This window comes from Eumetopias jubatus, unplaced genomic scaffold, assembly GCF_037043125.1.
Source record: "Eumetopias jubatus isolate StellerSeaLion01/CBP00866 unplaced genomic scaffold, mEumJub1_p1.0 scaffold_1, whole genome shotgun sequence".
NCBI lineage: Eukaryota > Metazoa > Chordata > Mammalia > Carnivora > Otariidae > Eumetopias > Eumetopias jubatus.
This window is the reverse complement of record NW_028274807.1, coordinates 124,158,045-124,182,883: the sequence shown is the minus strand read 5'-3', so window position 1 is coordinate 124,182,883 and position 24,839 is coordinate 124,158,045. Positions and strand designations below refer to the sequence as shown.

At 39.1% G+C, this 24,839-nt stretch overlaps 1 protein-coding gene across 1 annotated transcript in view; it reads left to right on the top strand.

Annotated features, from left to right (window-relative positions):
• The first annotated feature begins 1,223 nt into the window (after window positions 1-1,223).
• The window catches only part of PPP2R3A (protein phosphatase 2 regulatory subunit B''alpha), a 166,397-nt gene continuing 142,781 nt past the window's right edge, over window positions 1,224-24,839 (top strand). The window contains exon 1 of the mRNA XM_028099045.2: window positions 1,224-3,647. Within this exon, the coding sequence (XP_027954846.1) occupies window positions 1,653-3,647 (1,995 nt within the window). The 5' untranslated portion in view covers window positions 1,224-1,652. The remainder of the gene's footprint in view (window positions 3,648-24,839) is intronic.

The following is a 24,839-nucleotide window of genomic DNA, read 5'->3' as shown; positions in this document are numbered from 1 at the left end:
AGATGATTTAGCCCAAAATACCTCCTCAGCCTGTTCCCTTTATTCTTTCAGGTCTGTGTTCGAATGTCAGGGAGATCTTCCCTGACCTCCCCCCCTTTTTTTTAAGGTTTTATTTATTTGACAGAGACACAGTGAGAGAAGGAACACAAGCAGGGGGAGTGGGAGAGGGAAAAGCAGGCTTCCTGCAGAGCAAGGAGCCCAATGCGGGGCTTGATCCCAGGAGCCTGGGATCATGACCTGAGCCACCCAGACGCCCCCCCGACCCCCCTTTATAACACAGTCCCTCTCATTCTTTCTGAACCCCTGCCCTGCTTGATTTTTCTCCATAGCACATGTCACCATCTAAGTTATATGTTTACGTGCATGTTGTTTTCCTTTATCCAACTAGATTATCAGCTCAATAAGAACAGAGACTTTATTTTATTCACTGCCGTATCCTTAGCACTTAACAAGTGCCTGGCACATAGTAGGCACTCAATATTTCTTGAGTGAGTAGATTGAACCTTTTTAGAAAGCAACTACAGCATGGTTTTAAGCCTTTTTTTTTTTAAGTAAGAGGATGATTAAGTAAATTCTATCCACTTGGTAACGAGAGAGCTCTGCATGTGGTAGTATCTGAGAGAATAGGATCAAGAGCAGTAATGACAGTCATTTCTCTTAGTAAGAAAAGAGAAGATGATGGGATAATAATTTCCAAGTATAGAGGAAATTGTAGAATCAAGAACAAGCGCTATATGTTGGCAACTTTTGAGAAGATTAAGTTGATGGAAGCAAAAGTTTGGTGCAGGGTAGTAGCACAAAATAAGGTTGTAGATGGATGGGAACAGAAGTTGAAAGTCTTGAAAATAAGTCAAAGGAGGTAGGATGCATGGTGTCTGATGGAGATCAGCACTGTGAATTCTTGAACTGTGAGGGCTTAAAAAAAAATCTCTGAATCTAAGCTTGTTGGTGTCATGTAAGGTAACAAGGAGGGTAGAGTAAGAAATACCAACTGGGAGGCAGTTGTAACAAGGCAAAGTTAAGGTAATAATACTACAGGTAGTAAGAAGTGTAGGGTGTGATGATACGAAGACATAAATCAAAGGTAAGCAGTAATGTGGCAAAGAATAAGGCTTGGTGACTAACTACATATGGGATGCAAAAAAAGAAATAAAAGGTTCTCTCAGGATTAAGAAATCATTTTTAAAATTGTTTTCTTTTTTCATTACAGGTTTCTCATTCACAAAAAAATGGATCATTTAATTCTTTGGAGGACTCAGTTATCACAGTACTTCTATACTGCCAACTGAGATTTGTGACAGTAAATTAATGACAATAAATTTCTGCATCAAAGAACTGCTGAAGAACTAAAAGAGGATTTTATATTATAAAAATCCTACAGTATCATGATATTACTAAATAAAACTAAAGAGCGCGATTATTAAATTATTAGACTTTCTAATACAAGCACACATGTGCAATAGCTACTGTATCCTGACAGTTACCAAACCTCAAATTTAAATGGTTTTTCTTTGTGGGAAAGGTCATTATATTTGCAAGAAACCACTGAACTTTGTCATCAAGTATATTTTCAGCAGAGTGTAAGTTAGTAGAATTTACTTGAAATAAGTTCTAGAAAATTCCAATTCACATCACTGAGTGGATTTGATATTATGGCAGCAACTTACAGACTTGTGGTCAGTACTGTGAACCACTACAGCAGTGTGGTGATAGACCGGCGTTTTGAGCAAGCTATACATTATTGCACTGGAACCTGCCACACCTTTACACATGGAGTTGACTGCATTGTGGTACATCATAGTGTTTGTGCAGACCTCTTGCACATCCCTGTGTCTCAGTTCAAAGATGCGGATCTGGACTCTATGTTTCTACCCCATGAAAATGGGTTTTCCTCAGCTGAGGGTGACTATCACCAGCAGGCCCTAACAGGCATACCCAGGGTTAAGAAAGGGTCTACCTTTCAGAACACCTGTAATTTAAAGGACATTGCAGGAGAAGCAATCAGTTTTGCCAGCGGGAAAATAAAAGAATTTTCCTTTGAAAAGCTCAAAAACTCTAACCATGCAGCCTACAAAAAGGGAAGAAAAGTTAAGTCTGACTCATTTAATAGGAGGTCAGTCGATTTTGACTTGCTCTGTGGCCATTATAACAATGATGGGAGCTCCCCATCCTTTGGTTTACTCCGGAGTGCCTCAGTTGAGGAAAAATCTTTGTCCCATAGAAACTCGCTTGATACAAACCTAACTTCAGTGCTTCTTCACAACTTCTCTGAAGAAGACCTGGTTACTCAGATTTTGGAAAAACATAAAATAGATAATTTTTCTTCTGGAACAGACATAAAAATGTGCTTGGACATCTTGCTGAAATGCTCTGAGGATTTGAAAAAATGTACAGATATCATAAAACAATGCATAAAGAAAAAGTCAGGGAGTAGCATCAATGAAGGAAATGGCAACGATGCAATTTCTAGCTCTGATGCTGTCTATGTGACTGTAATGACCAGGTTAGCATCCTATCTGAAAAAGCTACCATTTGAATTCATGCAGCCTGGGAATAATGAGGCTATAGATTTAACAGAACTGGTCAGTAATATGCCCAGTTTACAACTGACTCCCTTTTCCCCAGTATTTGGCACTGAACAGCCCCCTAAATATGAAGATGTTGTCCAGCTCTCAGCCCCTGACTCTGGACAGTTTCAAACTATAGCACTGCAAGATGACAAACACAGTTCTAAGAAAACAGACCCAGTAAAATCCATTCCAAACAACTCTACAAATCCCTTATATAACCCTGAGATAAATGATCCCAGAACTCTAAAAGATGCCCAGCTTCAATCACAGTCATTAACCATGAACTCTTTAGAAAATGTTTCTTCTGGTGACCTAATGGAAACCCTGTATATTGAAGAAGAGTCAGATGGAAAGAAAGCATTAGATAAAGGACAAATGACAGAGAATGGACCCAGTCAGAAGTTGTTAAAGGTAAATGAAGATAGAGCAGAATTTTTAGACTGTGGTACTCCTCTTAAAAAATGTCCTGCCTCAGTACAAAATGGAAGTGGTAAGATATTTGAGAAACCAATTGTTAACCTACCTGAGGAAGATCTTAAATCAAAAGTTCCTAAAGTTGAAGAGGGAGACCACAGAGATTTTATGAATTCTAACAGTCAGGAAGAGATAGATAAATTGTTAATGGATTTGGAATCATTTTCACAGAAAATGGAGACCTCTCTAAGGGAGCCACTTGCCAAAGGTAAAAGCTCTAACTCTGTAAATAGTCATAGTCCGTTGACTGGTCAGCTTCCTATAGATCTTGAGCCTAAATCTAAAGTCTCTTCACCCACCGAAAAAGTCTCCCCTTCTTGTCTAACAAGGATTATTGAAACCAATGGACACAAAATAGAGGAAGAGGATAGAGTCCTCCTACTGCGAATTCTAGAAAGCATTGAAGACTTTGCTCAAGAACTAGTTGAATGCAAATCAGGCAGAGGGAGCCTATCACAAGAAAAGGAAATGATGCAGATTCTACAGGAAACCTTGACAACTTCCTCCCAAGCCAATTTATCAGTCTGCAGAAGTCCTATTGGTGATAAAGCCAAAGATACTACTTCAGTGGTTTTGATTCAACAGACTCCAGAGGTGATCAAGGTAAGACCCAGCAATCTTGAGTCCTAAGAAGTATCCAAAGAAATGTTTTAATGTGTGCAAAACTTATAAAGAAAAACTATTTCTGTTGGTCATTTTATGTTCCACTAAAGTTCCTGCCTTAGACTTTTTTTTCACTCAGTTCAGTGAAAAAAAACAAAAGCAAGGGCTCTAGAGTCAGGCAGACTGGTTTCAACTGCCCTCCTCACATGTTTTATCTTCTTCCTAGTTCTGTGACTAGAGGAAAGTTACTTAGCCTTAATATCCTCACCTATATAATGGAAATAATAAGGATCAAGATAACTTATGTGAAATAAAAGCAAGGTTCCTCACACAATTAGGCATTTAATATTAGCCTCATCCTCCCCAGTCAATCAGTAGACCAGGCATTAATACATGCATGTGTAAACTATAAGGTGCAGTGTGGGGTACAAAAAAAAGAGAGGACGTGATTTCTTAAAGACCTTAAAATCTAGTTGGGGAAACCAAACTAACATACCGGAAGCAGTTCATGAACGTGTAGGCCCTTCTATGAAAGTATTTTTAGTGGGCGCCTGGGTGGCTCAGTTGGTTAAGCGACTGCCTTCGGCTCAGGTCATGATCCTGGAGTCCCGGGATCGAGTCCCGCATCGGGCTCCCTGCTCAGCAGGGAGTCTGCTACTCCCTCTGACCCTCTTCCCTCTCGTGCTCTCTATCTCTCATTCTCTCTCTCTCAAATAAATAAATAAAATCTTTAAAAAAAAAAAAAAAGAAAGTATTTTTAGTGCAATAGGGTCTTCAAAGAAGGTAAAGACTAGTGTATGTGATATGCTTCTTCATGCAAGTGGGAATAAATACCAATCTAGGGTCAGAGGATAGTAGTATTTTCAAAAGGCTTTGACTCTACCCTGCTACTGATAGTTTTGCCTTAATAATCCCAGAAAGGCAGTTATCTTCCCACTTGTGTGTATGTCTTAGCACAATAGTTATTTCTTGTTCATTTTATATCTCTAACATGGGTTGGCGATAGGCTCTGCTCCACCTCACTCAGGGGCTCAGGGTGATAGGTGCTCCATGTTCCTACAACTTCCCCATTGCTCCATCTGGAATATGGTTTATGAATTCACCAAGGAAGGGAAAGTAAGAGATGTTGCTTTTCACTGCCTTATTCCCACCTGTGACACACTTCCTTTGCACTCACAGTCCAGTGATTCCAGCCCCAAAGCTAAGAAACATAGGGAAGCACATAGAATATACTTGGTGAGCACTGTCTCTACCACATGAATGATGTACCATATATGTCAACACGTATGAATTCATACATAAAGCCAATTAACAAAACAAGTTGTAAAATAATATGAATTATTTAGAGATATGTACATCGTGCAAAAAGTATGAAGAAATACATGGATACACCAAATATAATGTCCAGAACAATGATTAATCCCCAGGGAAAGAAGAGAGGTGGAACTGAGGAAGGATGTACAGGGGACCTCAGCAGTGTTAGTAATTCGTAATTTCATAATCTGGTGGTGGATCATAAGTATTTTTCATATTATTTTTATGCCTTTTTGTATATCTTTAATATAGTCAATTTTTAAAAATTAGATATTAAGATGGCATATATATGGGCAAGTTAAAGAGTAAGTTAGTGTTAATATTAACATACTCATTAATATTTTCATTTAAGGTATATTGTGATCAGATGAATAATTTTTACATTGTATTTATCTTGTGGCTGTGCTGTGCACATTTTTAGTTACCAGTGACAAGTACTTAAGTTTAAAACTATACATACTTAAGGTTACAAAATGATGATTTGGGTCTAAATATTCTCAAACATTCACTGAGCATTTCTGTGAGTCTCCTCATTCATTGATTCACAGTTGGTAATAACTTTAGTTAATTTGGTCAATACTGGGGGCAAGAAACTGGAAATTAGTTACAAAAAGAAAAAAAATGCTTTCACATACACAGGCAATACTGATGTGCTTAATATTTTATAAAGAAAATACAATACAGCAATCTCAAAATGTAATAACATAAGAACTAACTGTTCTTGTGAACTAAGACAATACACCTAAGACATTTAGGTGTATTGTCTCACAATTTTCCCCTCAATAACCTGTCTGCTCATTAAAAAAAAAAAAAAGTTCAGGGACGCCTGGGTGGCTCAGTCGGTTAAGCGTCTGCCTTCGGCTCAGGTCATGATCTCAGGGTCTGGGATCGAGTCCCACATCGGGCTCCTTGCTTGGCGGAGAGCCTGCTTCTCCCTCTACCTGCTCTGCCTGCCGCTCCCCCTGCTTGTGCTCTCTCTCTCTGACAAAAAAATAAATAAAATCTTAAAAAAAAAAAATGTTCACCTTTTCTGCTGACCTATTCCAACATCTAACAACCATTATAAGCAGAAACTTAGTGTAATATGGTGTTTTGAATTTTATTTAACCCTCCTCCCCCATTATTTTCTCTGAAAAAAGGGGAGAAAAATTCTTCTAAAGGAAATGAGCTGCAGAAAGTAGAAAATGTGAGCCTGAGGCCAAGAGTAAATCCTTTGTAGCATCTCTCCTATGTCCCTGGCTGACAGCTCGTGAGCATGTCCCCCCTCTAACCTTCCCAATCTAAGTACGCCCAACTAAAAATCCCACACTGGGCTCTATTGCTTTCCAATTTTTTGACAAGTATGGACTGAGATCAAAATTGTATTAAAAGACTCGCCCGTAGAGAGGGGAACCCTCTTACACTGTTGGTGGGAATGCAAACTGATGCAGCCACTCTGGAAAACAGTATGGAGATTCCTCAAAAAGTTAAAAACAGAACTACCCAGCAATTGCACTACCAAGTATTTATCCAAAGGATACAAAAAAAGTGATTCAAAAGGGCACATGCACCCTGATGTTTATAGCAGCAATGTCCACAATAGCCGAAATATGGAAAGAGCCCAGATGTCCATTGACAGATGAATGGATAAAGAAGTGGTATATATATGTAATGGAGTTCTATTCAGCCATCAAAAAGAATGAAATCTTGCCATTTGCAATGACGTGGATGGAACTGAAGGGAATTATGCTAAGCAAAATAAGTCAGAGAAAGACAAATACCGTATGATTTCACTCATGTGCAATTTAAGAAACAAAACAGATGAACATAGGGGAAGGGAAGAAAAAATAAAATAAGATGAAAACAGAGAGGGAGGCAAGCCATAAAAGACTCTTAACTCTAGGAAACAAACTGAGGGTTGCTGGAGGGGAGGTAGGTGGAGGATGGGGTAACTGGATGAAGGGCATTAAGGAGAGCACTTGATGTAATGAGCACTGGGTGTTATATGCAACTGATGAACCATTAAATTCTACTCCTGAAACTAATAATACAGTATATGTTAACTAAATTGAATTTATTTTTTTAATAATTTTTTTTTATTTATTTGAGAGAGATAGCAACAGAGATAGGGAGAGAGAGCATGAGCGGGGAGGGGAAGGAGAAGTAGGCTCCCCGCTGAGCAGGGAGCCCAATGCGGGGCTCGATCCCAGGACCCCAGGATCATGACCTGAGCCAAAGGCAGGAGCTTAACCGACTGAGCCACCCAGGTGACCCGACTAAATTGAATTTAAACACAAAATTTAAGACTCTCCCATCACTCTTTTAAATAAGTCCCCTTATCATAGAATAGAATAGAATAAAATTTTTTTATTTTTTTTAAAGATATTATTTATTTATTTGACCAGGGAGAGCGCAGTGAGAGAGGAAACACAAGCAGAGGAGCGGGAGAGGGAGAAGCAGGCTTCCTGCGAAGCAGGGAGCCCAATGCAGGGCTCGATCCCAGGACCCTGAGATCATGACCTGAGCCGAAGGCAGATGCTTAATGACTGAGCCACCCAGGCGCCCCTAGAATAAAATTTTTTAAATAGAATAAAATTAAAAAAATTTTTTTACCCAGCGCCCCAGAGAAGAATAAAATTTGATGAGATTTCTTCTTGATAAAAATTGAAAAAATGGGGGCGCCTGGGTGGCTCAGATGGTTAGGCGTCTGCCTTCGGCTCAGGTCATGGTCCCGGGGTCCTGGGATCGAGTCCCGCGTCAGGCTCCCTGCTCCTTGGGAGCCTGTTTCTCCCTCTGCCTCTCTCTCTCTCTCTCTCTCTCTCTCTCTCTCTGTCTTTCATGAATAAATAAAATTAAAATAAAGTTGAAAAAATAATTGTGAAAAGCTAATTTAAAGAGAAAGGTAATGGGCGCCTGGGTGGCTCAGTTGGTTAAGCAACTGCCTTCAGCTCAGGTCATGATCCTGGAATCCTAGGATCGAGTCCCGCATCAGGCTCCCTGCTCAGCAGGGAGTCTTCTTCTCCCTCTGACCCTGCCCCCTCTCGTGCTCTCTATCTCTCATTCTCTCTCTCTCTCAAATAAACAAAATCTTTAAAAAAAGAGAGAGAGAAAGGTAATATAAAATGTTTAATTCCTGAAGATACTTAATGCAAGAAAATAAAACCATTTTTCTTGACTCAGTTGCCTTCCTGCTTATTCTTTTTTTTTAATCTTTCTTTGCTTCTTATGAAATTTTTTAAATCAGGAATTGGCAGATGTTTTCTATAAAGGGCCAGATATAAATATCTAAGGCTTTGCAAGGTCACAAGTTCTCTGTCACATAGTCTTCTTTGTATTTTTTTTTTTTTTAACAACGCTTTAATAATGTAAAACCAGGGGCGCCTGGGTGGCTCAGTTAGTTAAGTGTCTGCCTTCGGCTCAGGTCATGATCCCAGGGTCCTGGGATCAAGCCCCACATCAGGCTCCCTCCACAGTGGGGAGCCTGCTTCTCCCTTTCCCTCTGCTCTTCCCCCTGCTTGTGCTCTCTCTCTCTCTCTCTTTCAAATAAATAAATAAAATCTTAAAAAAAGAAAAAATGTAAAACTATTCTTAGCCCCAGCCTTAAAAAACAGGTAGTGGGCCACATTTGGCCCACAGAGTTTATTTTATCAATCCCTGTTTTAAATAGAAAAGTGTAGTGAATGACAGAAAAAGCACGTCTTATTACCTACCACATACCTTTGTCAAATATTAACATTTTATCATATTTGCTTCATATCTTTATTTAGTATTTTTTTAATTATCATTATCATTGTTTTTAAAAAAAATCATCTCAGATGTAGTTGAAATCCCAGGGGTCCCTAACCTAGTATCCCTTCCCCTTTCCAGAAGTAACCACTGCCCTGAATTTGGTGTTTATCTCCTACAAGTTTTTATATAGTATTATGTGTCATGTTTTTATTTTTTTAAATTTTTATTTTCTTTTAATTTATTCATTTGAGACACAGAGATACAAAGAGAGAGAGAGAGCATGAGCAGGGGGAGAGGCAGAGGGAGAGGGAGAAGCAGGCTCCCTGCTGAGCCAGGAGCCCCATGCGGGGCTTGATCCCAGGACCCTGGGATCATGACCTAAGCCGAAGGCAGATGTTTAACCATCTAAGCCACCCAGGCGCCCCCTGTGTTTTTATTCTTATAGTGAGGGAGTGAACAAAAAGTAGTAGGAAATAAAATTTGAGTGGTAGATTGGGGCCAACTTAAGAATGACCTGTATGGTATTCTAAACCTTTAGAGTGAGGAGCTAAAGAAGGTTTTTAAGTAGAGAAGTCCCACAGTATTTTTTTTTTAAGAATAATACATTTTTAAAAGGATAATAAATGTTAAATTAGGCTCTTTTTTTTTTTCCAACCTTTTAGACAGTCAAATCTACCAGTTGTCCAAAACATTTCAATTAAAAGCTTTATGTAGTGGGGCATATAGGAAGTGCGTTGGTGACTGAGAAGAAAGATTGACTTGATGATAGTATGTGTCATTAGTATTTTAACATTGTTTCAAAATAATTTCTCAGGAGTTACCAGTATTTGTTGTCCCAGACTTTTTTTTGTCCAGAAATAAAACTCAAACCTATATTGGGAGAGATAATCAAATAGAAAATACTAGTATGATATTGAGAGATTGATATCTAGATACTGGTCTAGATCAGGAGTCAACAACCTGTTTCCCAAGGACTAAATCTGACCTGTGACCTGTGTTTGTAAATAGTTTTATTAGAACACAGCCACACCCATTTGTTTATATATGATCTGGCTGCTTTTGTCCTCCACCTACTAAGTTGAGTAGTTAGAGACCTTAAAGTCTGAAATATCTACTATCTGGCCATTTATAGATAAAGTTTGTGGGCTCTTCAGCTAGACATTATTTGATGGTAGATCAGCAAAAGATTTTTGATGAGGTTCAGTGTGATATTTTGTTAAAGGCATTGGAAATCTTGGAAACATTAAATATCAACAGTAAAAACTACCAGTGATTGTCAACAGTCAAATAGCATACCCATAGAAATAGCAAAATAAATAAGCCCAGTATTTGGAAATTCTTCATCATGAGTTCTGATCATGGGTTTTGATCTTCATAGCTTCTCTTCCCTTCCCCCTGCCCCCAGTCACGACCCATCTCTGATTTTCCCACTTGAAACAGTTTCCTTTTCATCCCTTTCTCACTGTCAGGTTACTGATACCGTTGACTAGCGAATGAACTTTTAGTACATGCTTTCTTCACAAAGCCTCTAGGTGACATCAAACAACGAGGTTCTAGAATAGCTGAAGATGGGCCTGAAAATGAGTTGAATAAGAAGAGAACAGCCTGTGGAGGAGGGAAAGGGGGATGTGTGGGAGCATTCAGAGGTTTCATTATTTTGAATGAATGAATGACTGAAAACATGTTTTGACATAAATAATACAGTTTTTTTTAAACATTTTATTTATTTGAGAGGGAGAGAATGAGAGGTAGAGAGCACAAGAGGGAAGAGGGTCAGAGGGAGAAGCAGACTCACTGCTGAGCAGGGAGCCCAATGCGGGACTCAATCCCGGGACTCCAGGATCATGACCTGAGCCAGGATCATGACATGAAGGCAGTTGCTTAACCAACTGAGCCACCCAGGTGCCCAATAACACAGTTTTTTAAAAACACTTAGAAACTATACTGCTTTGGTAATTCACATTATAAATGATACCTTTTTTTTTAAGATTTTATTTATTTGTCAGAGAGAGAGAAAGCACAAGCAGGGGGAGCGGCAGGCAGAGGGAGAAGCAGGCTCCCCGCTGAGCACGAGGACCGATGTGGGACTTGATCCCAGGACCCTGGGATCATGACCTAAGCCAAAGGCAGACACTTAACCGACTGAGCCACCCAGGCATCCCTATAAATGATATCTTAATTCTATGTTTTATTACCATAGGAAATGTTACTATAGTCATTTTTGGTCTGTTTTTAGCCAAATGGAGCAATAGCCTCTTAGATGTTATTCACAAGTTAAAATAATAAAACAGGCTCCCTTGAAAATTATCTCTCCTTAATTTTGGTTAAAAAAAGCCAGGAAAAAATTTCTGTTCTTTTTTTAAATTTTATTTTATTATGTTAGTCACCATACAATACATCATTACTTTTGTTGTAGTGATCCACGATTCATTGTTTTCATATAACACCCAGTGCGCCATGCAGTACATGCCCTCTTTAATACCCATCACCAGGCTGACCCATCCCACACCCCTCTCCCCTCTAGGCCCCTCAGTTTGTTTCTCAGAGTCCATAGTCTCTCATGGTTCGTCTCTCCCTCTGATTCCCGCCCCCTTCATTTATCCCTTTCTTCTCCTAATGTCCTCTATGTTATTATGTTCCACAAATAAGTGAAACCATATGATAATTGACTTTCTCTGTTTGACTTACTTCACTTAGCATTAATCTCCTCCAGTCCCATCCCTGTTGACGTAAAAGTTGGGTATTCATCCTTTCTGATGGCTGAGTAATATTCCATGGTATATACGGACCACATCTTCTTTATCCATTCATCTGTTGAAGGGCATCTCGGCTCTTTCCACAGTTTGGCTATTGCGGACATTGCTGCTATGAACATTGGGGTGCATATGGCCCTTCTTTTCACTACATCTGTGTCTTTGGGGTAAATCCCCAGTAGTGCAATTGCTGGGTCATAGGGTAGCTCTATTTTTAATTTTTTTTTTAAGATTTTATTTATTTATTTGAGACAGAATGAGAGAGAGAGCACATGAGAGGGGGGAGGGTCAGAGGGAGAAGCAGACTCTCTGCTGAGCAGGGAGCCCGATGCAGGACTCGATCCCAGGACTCCAGGATCATGACCTGAGCCGAAGGCAGTCGCTTAACCAACTGAGCCACCCAGGCGCCCTATTTTTAATTTTTTGAGGCACCTCCACACTGTTTTCCAAAGTGACTGTACCAACTTGCATTCCCACCAACAGTGTAAGAGAGTTCCCCTTTCTCCACGACCTCTCCAACATTTGTTGTTTCTTGTCCTGTCAATTTTTGCCATTCTAACTGGTGTAAAGTGGTATCTCATTGTGGTTTTGATTTGAATTTCCCTGATGGCTAATGATGATGAACAATTTTTCATGTGTCTGTTAGCCATTTGTATGTCTTCTTTGGAGAAATGTCTGTTCATGTCTTCTGCCCATTTTTTGACTTGATTATTTGTTTTTTGGGTGTTGAGTTTGAGAAGTTCCTTTATAAATCTTGGATACCAGCCCTTTATCTGTAGTGTCATTTGCAAATATCTTCTCCCATTCTGCGTGTTCCCTCTTGTTTTGTTGACTGTTTCCTTTGCTGTGCAGAAGCTTTTTATCTTGATGAAGTCCCAAAAGTTCATTTTTGCTTTTGTTTCACTAGCCTTTGGAGATGAATCTTGAAAGAAGTTGCTGTGGCCGATGTCGAAGAGGTTACTGCCTATGTTCTCCTCTAGGATTTTGATGGATTCCTATCTCACATTGAGGTCTTTCATCCATTTTGAGTTTATCTTTGTGTATGGTGTTAGAGAATGGTCGAGTTTCATTCTTCTATATATAGCTGTCCAGTTTTCCCAGCACCATTTATTGAAGAGACTGCCTTTTATCCATTGCATATTTTTTCCTGCTTTGTCGAAGATTATTTGACCATAGAGTTGAGGGTCCATATCTGGGCTCTCTATTCTGTTCCATTGGTCTATATATCTGTTTTTGTGCCAGTACCATGTTGTCTTGGTGATCACTGCTTTGTAATATAGCTTGAAATCGGGCAACGTGATGCCCCCAGCTTTGTTTTTCTTTTTCAACATTTCCTTGGCAATTCGGGGTCTTTTCTGCTTCCATACAAATTTTAGGATTGTTTGTTCCAGCACTTTGAAAAACGTCATTGGAATTTTGATCAGGATGGCATTGAATGTATAGATTGCTCTGGGTAGCATAGACATTTTAACAATATTTATTCTCCCGATCCATGAGCATGGAATGTTTTTCCATCTTTTTGTGTCTTCAGTTTCTTTCATGAGTGTTCTGTAGTTCCTATAGATCCTTTACCCTTTTGGTTAGGTTTATTCTGAGGTATCTTAACGGTTTTTGGTGCTATTGTAAATGGAATTGTTTCTCTAATTTCTCTTTCTACAGTTGCATTGTTAGTGTATAAGAAAGCAACTGATTTCTGTGCATTGATTTTGTATCCTTCCACATTACTGAATTGCTGTATGAGTTCTAGTAATTTGGGGGATGGAGTCTTTTGGATTTTCCACATAAACTATCCTGTCATCTGCAAAGAGAGAGAGTTTGACTTACTCTTTGCCAATTTGAATACCTTTTATTTCTTTTTTGTTGTCTGATTGCTGTTGCTAGGACTTCTAGTACTATGTTGAACAATAGTGGTGAGAGTGGGCATCCTTGTTGTGTTCCTGATCTTAAGGGAAAGCCTCTTAGCTTTTCCCCATTGAGGATGATACTTGCTGTGGGTTTTCATAGATGAATTTTGTGAACTTCAGGAATGTTCCCTCTATCCCTATACTCTGAAGGGTTTTAATCAGGAAAGGATGTTGTATTTTGTCAAATGCTTTTTCTGCATCAATTGAGAGGACCATATGGTTCTTCTCTCTCCTCGTATTAATGTGTTCTATCACATTGATTGATTTGAGAATGTTGAACCACCCTTACATCCCGAGGATAAATCCCACTTGGTCGTGGTGGATGATCCTTTTAATGTAGTGTTGGATCCTATTAGCTAGGATTTTGTTGAGGATTTTGGAATCCATGTTCATCAAGGATATTGGTCTGCAATTCTCCTTTTTGATGGGGTCTTTGCCTGGTGTGGGGATTAAGGTAATGCTGGCCTCATAGAATGAGTCTGGAAGCTTTCCTTCTGTTTCTATATTTTGAAACAGCTTCAGGAGAATAGGTATTATTTCTTCTTTGAATGTTTGGTAGAATTCCCCAGGGAATCCATCAGGTCCTGGACTCTTGTTTTTTGGGAGGTTTTTTTTTATTGTTATGTTAATCACCATACATCATTAGCTTTTGATGTGTAGTGTTCCATGATTCATTGTTTGTGCATAACACCCAGTGCTCCACGCAGAATGTGCCCTCTTTAATACCCATCACCAGGCTAACCCATCCCCCCACCCCCCTCCCCTCTAGAACCCTCAGTTTGTTTTTCAGAGTCCATCATCTCTCATGGTTCGTCTCCCCCTCCGACTTACTCCCCTTCATTCTTCCCCTCCTGCTATCTTCTTCTTCTTTTTTTTTTTTAACATATATTGCATTATTTGTTCCAGAGGTACAGATCTGTGATTCAACAGTCTTGCACAATTTACAGTGCTCACCATAGCACATACCCTCCCCAGTGTCTATCACCCAGCCACCCCCTCCCTCCCACCCCCCACCACTCCAGCAACCCTCAGTTTGTTTCCTGAGATTAAGAATTCCTCATATCAGTGAGGTCATATGATACATTGGGAGGTTTTTGATCACCGCTTCAATTTCGTTACTGGTTATTGGCCTATTCAGATTTCTTCCTGTTTCAGTCTTGGGAGTTTATAGGTTTACAGAAAGGCATCCATTTCATCCAGGTTGCTCAATTTATTGGCATATCATTGTTGATAATATTTTCTAATAATTGTTTCCGTGATCTCTCCCCTTTCATTCATAATTTTATTAATTTGGGTCCTTTCTCTTTTCTTTTGGGTGAGTCTGGCCAGAGGCTTATTGATCTTATTAATTCTTTCAAAAAACCAGCTTCTAGTTTCGTTGATCTGTACTGTGTTTCTGGTTTCTAATTCATTGATCTCTGCTCTAATCTTAAGTATTTTTCTTCTAATGCGTGGGTTAGGCATCGTTTGTTGCTTTTTCTCTAGTTCTTTAAGGTGTAAAGTTAGTTGGTGAATTTGGGATTTTTCTATTTTTTTGAGTGAGGCTTGGATGGCTATGTATTTCCCCCTTAGGACTGCCTTTGCAGTATTCCATAGGTTTTGGACCGATGTGTTTTCATTCTCATTGGTTTCCATCAATTGTTTAAGTTCTTCTTTGATTTCCTGGTTGACCCAAACATTCTTGAGCAGAGTGGGCTTTAGCTTCCAAGTGTTTGAATTTCTTCTAAATTTTTTCTTGTGATTGAGTTCCAGTTTTAAAGCATTATGGTCTGAGAAATATTGCAGGGAATAATCTCAATCTTTTGGTATTGGTTGAGACCTGATTTGTGACCCAGTATGTGGTCTATTCTGGAGAAGGTTCCATGTGTGCTCGAGAAGAATGAGTATTCTGTTGTTTTAGGGTGGAATGTTCTGTATATATGTCTATGAGGTCCATCTGGTCCAGTGTGTCATTCAAAGCCCTTGTTTCTTTGTTGATTTTCTGCTTAGATGATCTGTCTGTTGCTGAGAGTGGAGTATTGAGGTCTCCTACAATTAATGTATTGTTATCAATATGACTCTTTATTTTGGTTAACAGTTGGCTTATGTAGGTGGCTGCTCCCATGTTGGGGGCATAGATATTTACAATTGTTAGATCTTCTTGTTGGATAGACCCTTTAAGAATGATATAGTGTCCTTCTGTGTCTCTAACTACAGTCTTTAGTTTAAAATCTAATTTGTCTGATATAAGAATTGCTACCCCAGCTTTCTTTTGAGGTCCGTTGGCATGGAAGATGGATCTCCATCCCTTCACTTTCAGTCTGGATGTATCTTTAGGTTCAAAATGAGTCTCTTCTAGACAGCATATGGATGGGTCCTGTCTTTTTATCCAATCTGCAATTCTTTGCCATTTTATGGGAACATTTAGGCCGTTCACATTGAGAGTGATTATTGAAAGGTATGAATTTATTGTCACCATGTTGCTTGTGAAGACCTTGTTTTTATAGATTGTCCCTGTAAATTTCTGTTCTATATCACTCTTGGGGTCTTTCTCCTTTTATAGAACCCCTCCTTAATATTTCTTGCAAGGCCAGCTTAGTGGTCACATATTCTTTCAATTTCTGCTGGTCTTGGAAGTTCTGCATCTCTCCATCCATTCTAAATGACAGCCTTGCTGGATTAAGTATTCTTGGCTGCATGTTTTTCTTGTTTAGTACCCTGAATATATCTTGCCAGCCCTTTCTGGCTTGCCAGGTCTCTGTGGATAGGTCTGACGTTATTCTGATGTTCCTCCCACTGTACGTAAGGAATCTCTTCCCCCGACTGCCCTTAAGATGGTTTCCTTGGTTCTAAGATTTGTGTGTTTTACTATTACATGCTGGGGCGTTGGCCTGTTTTCCTTGATCTTGGGAGGGGTCCTCTCTGCCTCTAGGACACGAATGTTTGTTTCATTCCCCAGATTAGGGAAGTTCTCAGCTACGATTTGCTCAAACATATCTTCTAGTCCTCTCTCTCTCTCTCCACCCCCTCCGGGATCCCAGTAATTCTGACATTGGAACAGTTCTTGGTGTCACTTATTTCTCTGATTCTCTTTTTATGGATTCTGAGTTGTTTTTCCCTGGCCTCTTCTTTTCCCTTCTTGTCTATTAATTAGTCTTCTAAATCACTAATTCGTTCTTCTGCCTCACTTACCCTAGCTGTTAGATTATCTAGATAAGGTTGGATCTCATTGATAGCATTTTTAAGTTCTGCCAATTCAGCTTTCATTTCTGCCCTTAGAGATTCTGTGTTGCCATTAATCAGTTTCTCCATTCTAGCTGTCGTCTTCACAATTGCTATCCTGAATTCCATCTCCGACATCTTGGTTATATCTGAATCCATTTGTAAATCTGTGGCATAAGTCATAGTCTCTGAGTCTTTCCTATTTGGGGGGTTCCTCCTCCTAGTCATTCTGTTGAGGGGTGGTTGAGGGAATGTATAGAGTCCAAATTATTGACCACAACCCAAGCAAGATGCACCTATTTTATAGGGACCTTAGGGTTGCTGGCCTATTGTTTTCCCAGCCTGTCTTCTGGGGGAGGGGCCTGCCATGCTATTAGGCAGCCCTGTTTGGGCAGAGTTGCCCTGCCCCCTGTGGTGGGGGATGGGCTCAGTGAAAACTGGTTTTGGGGGGCTTTTGTTCTCTGGCCGCTTTTCCCTGGCAGCTTTCCGCATCTTTTCCGAGAGTCAGAGCAGAAGAGACCATTTCCAGCCCTCTGCCTCAGAGCAGAGAGATTGCAGTCTGTTCATCGGTGAGCTCTCCAAGGCCACACTATCTCCATTTCTGTCTGTCTGTGCTGCTGTAAACTGCAGTGTCCTGGGTTGTGCTCCCCTCAGCAGCGCTCCCAGCCCTCCCCTACAGGTTGGGGCATGTCTCTGCCCTTTGTGCTTCTAAAACCGCCAGCCACCCCCAGTTCGCACACGCGGCCCCACCCTCCGGGTTTCATTTCGGGGTCTGTCCTAAAGTCCTTTCCCAGCTGCTACGGGTCTGCTGGGGAGGCTATTGCTCACCAGCGATGTAGGATACCCACGGCCAGGCTCCCTTCCCCTTCCATTTATCCTCCGATATCTGCCCACGGAATCACGGCTCCCCACTTAATACCTTGAAACCAAACGCCTGCAATATTCTGTCTGTAGAGATCCAGATCTATCTTCTTACATCTCAGGCTGATTTCGTGGGTGTTCAGAGTGGTCTGATAGATATCCAGCTCAATTCCAGGACCAGCTGGAATAGGGTCCCCTACTCCTCCACCATCTTTTCCCTCTCCTGTTTTGACAGGGCAGGATTCTTTAATGAAAGAAGAATTTAAAGTAAATAAAGAGGAAGATTTTTTTTTAAAGCTCTACTATAATATTTAAGTCTAGTGAAACCTTAAAAATTTCAACTAATTCTGGGGAAAACCTGTGTGAATTACTAAAAAGCACAAATTAAAATTTCAATGTTTTTAAGAAATAGCTTTATTAATTTCAATAATAAAGAGTAAAACTACCATCAAAGTATTGCCAAGTGTGACCTATTTCAATAATGAAGTAGAGATCACTTATAGTCGTCAAAAAGTGATTAAAGAAGACAATTTAGGTGATACAAACAAACTTTATTTAACACTTCATGCAGTGGACAGTCTCCTTTCAGAGAACTGCAAAATGGGGCATAAGGCAAAAAGCTTTTATAAGCTAAAGAATAAAGAACAAAGAAAGTTAAATAGAAAACATCTGATTGGCTGGGGCCATATAGCCTTGTCTGGCATGAAAAGGCCAAGAGTTGACTTGGCATTCGAGAATTGGCTATGTGAATATACTGTGTTTCTGGTCAAGCAGAGCATTTATAGGGACACGGTTATCTAAGTTTTGCTTTGCTGGGTGGCACCCCTGGCAGGAACAGCTCTATCTTGGGCCTAAACATTTATCTCCACAGTCCCCTTGTTTGATCATCCTTTTTACCATTCTAGAGATTTGATCAAAAAACCAGTCTTTCAGTTACTATCACCTCTTCAGGTCTTGGTATAGTTTTCACAAGAGATGATGTCAGGCTCCTATTCTAGGAGCTTGTTTTGTTCTTCTGTTCTCTTTTGTCGTTCCAGTCTGAGAGAGACCATCTGTCAGCTGGTCAAGGGCTCTCCACATGCATTTAAACTTTTGAGAGAATGCAGTATATTAGGGAGAAAATTATTATAATATATTACAATATTTGGGGCACCTGGGTGGCTCAGTCGGTTAAGCATCTCTCTCTCCCTCTCTCAAATAATAAATAAAATCTTTTTAAAAAATCTCTAAAAATATATATAATATTTATATAAATAACATATGAATATAATATAATAATTGGCAACAAAACAATCCCATAGTTTGGACAGTGCAAATGAGCCAGGGTACCCATAACCCAAACCAACTAGAATCAAATAAGTCAAGAAATTATCTCCAAAGGGTAGATATTTCTTTAAGCCAGTTGGCATGTTTATATATTTTGTGTAATTGTGTCTCCATGTCCCCGGAAATGTTTATCCAGTGAGCTTGTTTCAGAAAAACTTGCATTGGAAATCCGGGAAAAATTTGTAATGGGCAGAAAGAACTACAGGATTATCAGCATCTTTGCAAATTTAACAGGCAGTTGGAGTTTGGATTACCTCCCTTAGCAGTGGCCTGAAATATGTGAACAATGTCATTATCTTTTCAGGCTTAGACAAGGAAAAAGTTGGACAAAAGAATCATAAATACCTTCATGGTATAAGATTTAGGAAAAAGATGGTTGGAGAGGGAAAGAAGAAACAATCTTGATCTGATGTCTTGGGAGGAAGCAGTCTGCTTCCATGTCAGCTACTTTTTCCTAGTCAGTTGGATTTTGAGGTCTCTGGCATTTGCATAGGACCAGATGTTTGGTGGAGCCTTCTTCAGTTGTGAAATAGGCACCCAAGGTTTGATACCTTGTAATTTGGCAGCATTGTTGGTGGTTCAGAGTACTGATAGGGTCCTTTCCATGAATCCCACCCTTAAAAAAGCAATAGAGTAAAACAACAACTATCCATAAATGACAAAAGACTTAAAAATGCCCACGGTTAAAGATCTGAGAATTCACTATATTAGAATTGACAAGGAAATTTGGTTATTTCTGTGACATATAACATTTTAAGATAACTGGAATTATGACTGGTAATATTATACCAGGACATATCAGATTTTTAGGAATTTCATAAAATTTCTAGAACACTTATATTAATAGCATGCATCCATACAAATACAACCTAAGAAGGTTTATTACATATTTGACAGTGTTTCCTGTGTGATTTAACATACCAAATAAACCCAATTAGTTTAACATGTCTTTTTTACAAGGTGAGAGACAACTCCTTTGAGATTTTCAAGGGACTCTGGCAAATCTTAAAGTCACTTTGAGGTAAAAAAGACTCCATTTAGAATTTGATTTGGGGAAGTTATCAAGATGTTAGAAGGTTTGAACATTAAATAGGATCACAGGTCATTATGAAATAATATTTGTCTATTTAACCAAAGTGACAGTAGATTTTAAAGGTGAATACATAAGGTTACATGGTTGTGAACAAAACAGCCCTTTTAATATTGAGAAGAGTGGGTTTTCTTAAGTAATCAAAGACTGATAAAGACAATGAGAAACATAGTAAATTATTTTGGTAAAAAAAGTTTTTTGCTGACCAGGCAGATTACTTAAAGGGAAAGAAAAACCATTTAAATTTTTTTTTTATTAAGAGCAGACCAGTAATCTAAGAAAACACTTTGTCCTTTTAACAGAGAGAAAACCAAATTCTAGTTTTGCATCAGTGCATCAAAGATATTAAAACTTTTTAACTCATTTTTTTAACTTAAATAAATCCATTCCAATCTTAGCTAGATTGACCACACATAAAGTTCCTTTCCCAGGATTCCTTTTCCATACACTTTCTACAACTCTTTTATATCCATTCAGATTTTGTCCTAATTTTTTTTTCTTACTCTGGAACAATTATTTTACTTTTGAACAAAATTACTTTCTTTTTTCCTTTGCCAAAACAAAAACAACAACAAAACCTCATGTCCTACATACCCTATCCAAAAGACACATTCTACTTTCCTTACCAATTTTTAATATAGTTGTTTTCTTTTACCCGTATTATTTCAGTAATTTTAATTATGTATACTGATTAAAGTTCCTAACCCTTAGAACCTTTAATTCCTGATAAAAACTAAGAAATAAGCAATAGTGGACTGTGACCTAGCAAATTCATAAGCACACTTCATAATTTCTAGAAGTATATTCTTCCTATAGTAAATTTTTCAATGTGGCACAACATGTGTTTACTAATAGACCCAATTATTTTAGTTACTCTGTAAAAGGAAGCCAAAAATAGATAAACCTGTTTATGATATAAATAATGTAAAAAAAATGTTTATAATGTAAATAATGTTTCAGTAATTTACTTGGAAATGATCTAGATATTCAGTGAATATCTATAATTTAACTTAATTCAGTATAATTTTAAGGTTTCAAGTTACCAAATAGATTTTGGAAAGTATTTTTAAATAGACATACTGTAAAGCATAAATATTAATGAAAAGTCCATTTATAACTTTCACTTACATCTATTTAATTTACTTGTTCTTAACAATTATGAAAATTTCATGAGGCATTAAACAGCCATCATCTTAAATTATCTTTCTTGTTGACAGATTTTAACAGAGATAGCATGAGCTCTTTTGACTTTTAGTAAACCTAGGAAGAATAAAAGTTGTATGTCTGCATTATATTTAATATTGACAGTTCTAAAGACATGCCTGTTTTAGTTAAACCAACAAACTTAAACTAGTTTTCCCCCCAGAGATTATCCTAGATCATGTGAACTTGAAAAACATTTGGGTTAGTTTCTTTATTTCTGAGAGTATATTCTTGATTCATATAAACACTTAAGTTTTTTTTAACCAATAGAGCTTCTTTACAAATTAATTTTCGCAATACTGTCGGAAGTAGAAAAATATCAACCATCTATAACATATAACTGTAGAAATACATAAACATACAGCTAGACACAAATAGGGATCTTACAGGTTTTGTTTTAAAAAATTTAGCCATGAGACAGGTATGATAATGCAAAACTCACTAGTTTTTTATTTTATTTTTTAAGATTTTATTTATTTATTTGAGAGAGAGAATGAGATAGAGCATGAGACAGGGGAGGGTCAGAGGGAGAAGCAGACTCCCTGCTGAGCAGGGAGCCCGATGCGGGACTCGATCCTGGGACTCCAGGATCATGACCTGAGCCGAAGGCAGTCGCTTAACCAACTGAGCCACCCAGGCGCCCCAACTCACTAGTTTTTTAAAAGAACAATTGGGTCCAATTGTGTTTCTGGCAGAAGGGATAAATTTTAAGGTTACCTGCACAGACGGCTAATATTTGTGGAGAAGACTTTGAAGATTTTTCATTCACTGAGTTTCCCAATAGCCTTTCCTCCCCACCCCACCCCCCACCGCCTCCTTCTTATAAGAATTACCTTGGTTCCTAGAAAAGACCAGATAGAACAGCTGCATCTCAAAGGCAGAGAAAGAATGCAAGTTCCTCCAAAAAGGACTTGTTTCCTAAGGCCAGAATTTTTACATTATGATTTTGAGATAAATAGGGGAGCTTTGAGAATTGGTGAAAAGCACAGATGGGCTTTTTCTGTTCTTGTAAAGGTTCCATTTGTAGGACACTTGCTTTTAATTTCTCAAAGAATTGAGTTGTAACCTAAATAATTAAGGTATTGACACACCCGTCCAACTACATTATCTTCAGTTTGCTACTTTGTATCAGGGAGATCTTCAGTTAAGCCAGATGTCAAAAGATTTCTGTGTTCTAGATTGAGAGCTGATTGTCTTTGGAATGTTTTCCTTTCCCTCTAGGTACATAGTTTCATTTAGCCTAGGGGAGAAGGTCTAAAGACAAGTTCTATCAGGCTCTGAATATCAGCTTCCAATTTGGCCAACTTCTGACCTTAGAGCTACTTAAAAAATGTTTTCAAATATCTTGTCAGGTTTCAGCTGGGACAAACAGTAAATATTCCTGGCAATACTGAACAACCTCTTGGATGCAAGAGGCTTCCCCAAGAGGGTGCAAAAGATACTACCCTCCCAAGATCCAGAGCCACTCCCAATGATAGCTAAAAGAAAGACAACTCCCCCTAAGAGCTTGCGGCAGTTGATAGAACCCTAGCCACAAATGGAGTGCAACCCGTATTTTTTCCAGCCATTTATTGGGCTTCCAGTCTGATGGTTGACCTGCTTGCATACGCAGTAACAGACAACCTGTGTGTGCAAGACAGGCGAAAGCTAAGCCAAGTTCTGAAGACAAATGAGAGAAAGGATTGACAACCAGTGGGTACCCCAAAACCAAATTCACAAGAGTATGCCTTTAGAAAGGAGGGGATGGGTGCCTGGGTGGCTCAGTCAGTTAAGTGTCTGCATTCAGTTTGGGTCCTGGGATCAAGTCCCGCATGGGGCTCCTTGCTCAGCAGAGAGCCTGTTTCTCCCTCTGCCTGCCACTTCCCCTGCCTGTGTCCTCTCTGTCTGTCTGTCTTTCTCCCTCTCTCTGACAAATAAATAAATAAAATCTTTTAAAAAAAAGGAGAAGAAAGGAGGAGGGGACAGAGTGAAATTTTACCTTCCTTTCTCTACTGAACACTACAGAGATCCAGAAATGACTGTGGTAAGAGTTCTCACCCTTTGCTGACTTCTGCCAGTTTTCCTAAGATCTTTCTTACATGCAGGCTCAGGAGCAAATGGGATTTAAAGTAGAGTATAGTTCTAGTATCTACCAGAATTTAGCAAGGTTTTTCTTTAATTTTAGTTTTTCCTTAGAATGCTTAAGGGAGTAACTGGTAGCAGTCTACTAGAGGATCCCTCAGAGTCCCATTAACTCTGGGAGGGTCCCATATGGGGATTCTCCTTCAGCAGCAGATACAGGAGCATTTGAGTTGGTGTAGGAAATTTGACAAGACCTCTGAGGACAATCTTTTTTCTGATCACCATTGATTGCAAATGAGACACCAGTTTCTGGGCTGGTGTTTTTATGATGGACCCCTATGATGGTATAATGGGGGAGGCCCAGGTGTTTTAGGTCTTTGGCCTTGGAGCTGTTGCAGTTTTAAGGCCACTAACTTGGCAGACTTTTGTTTACCCTCTTGTATTCTCTTCAGAGTGGAAAGACAATCCAGACAGGATTACTAGAGAGAGTATTCAAATAAAGGAGGATAGAGGGGAGCAGTAGGAGTTGCTTTTGTTTTGGGTACTTCTTGTGTCTTTAATTTTTCATTAACCCTTTGCAATGAATCTTTCAATGGAGCTATTTTGGAATTTTGAAGTCTTTTGGAGGCTCCCACATGCCAATTAAAATAGGCATCCCGTTCTGTTTGTTTGATTTGAGAACCCTTGCTTTTAAGTGAACTTCTTAAATGAATGATCTTGTCTAAGTGACCGTTGTAATTCTAGGTTGTCTTCATAAGATGTTGCCCTTTTTGTAGATACCTACAGCTTCCAGGACCACAGTTCTTAGAAAATAGACAGGTGTGTTGAAAGGTTGCATGCTTAATTCTTCGAAATGAGGATCCCATTTATTTAGCTAATTCTGGATCTCTTGGTGCCAAATTAATACCTAAGAGGAATGTGCTGCTCGGTTGGGTACTTTGTGGTATTTTACACTGAACCTTGTTGCACAGTTTTCTTGAGGTTGGCAGGTGACCTAGTGTCAATCTAACCTGTTCCATGAGCAACTTATCCTAGCACAAGAGTCTTAGGGTTAGGTGATGTGTGCTCTAACAGATTTTAAGTGCTTGACCTGTGCCCACCAATTTTGTGGCTTTGGTTTCTCAGGTTCCCATTAGCAGTAGATTTAGTATTCCCTTCACCAGAAGATTTCTTTATAGTGGTGGACACTCTGATGACTTTAATAGTCTGACTTATGCCTACTTAAATTTTTATTTTGGTAGTCAAAACAGTTCAAATTTCTTCTCAATTTATTTTCCCAAGTCCCCCAGCAGTTTATACTGTGAACTTGCCTCAAGACTTTGTGAGTCCCCTAACAGCTGCCACCCATTGTGAACTCCTGATATAACTATCCCAGAACCCTCCTGGAAATTTCAATCCCTGAACCTTTCCAGGAACAATATATACATAAATACTTTTTAAATAAAGTTTGTTTGGACCAGAGAGCTGCCCACAGGGGAATGGAGCTCAGATCTGAGAGTGACTTACCCCAGCTCTCAGTAGCGATGAGAGGAACAGTGAACTCAAACGTTCAGCGGTGCCTTGCCTGTATGACTTGTCCCATAGCCAGTTAGCAGTCAGCCTTGGATCTCATCCCTTGTCACCAGAAACTGTTAAAAATGATTAAAGAAGACAATTTAGGTGATACAAACTTTAAGACTTTATGAAGTGGACAGTCTCAGAGAACTGCAAAATGGGACATAAGGCAAAAAGCTTTTATAGAATAAAGAGTAAAGAACAAGAAAGAGGCAAA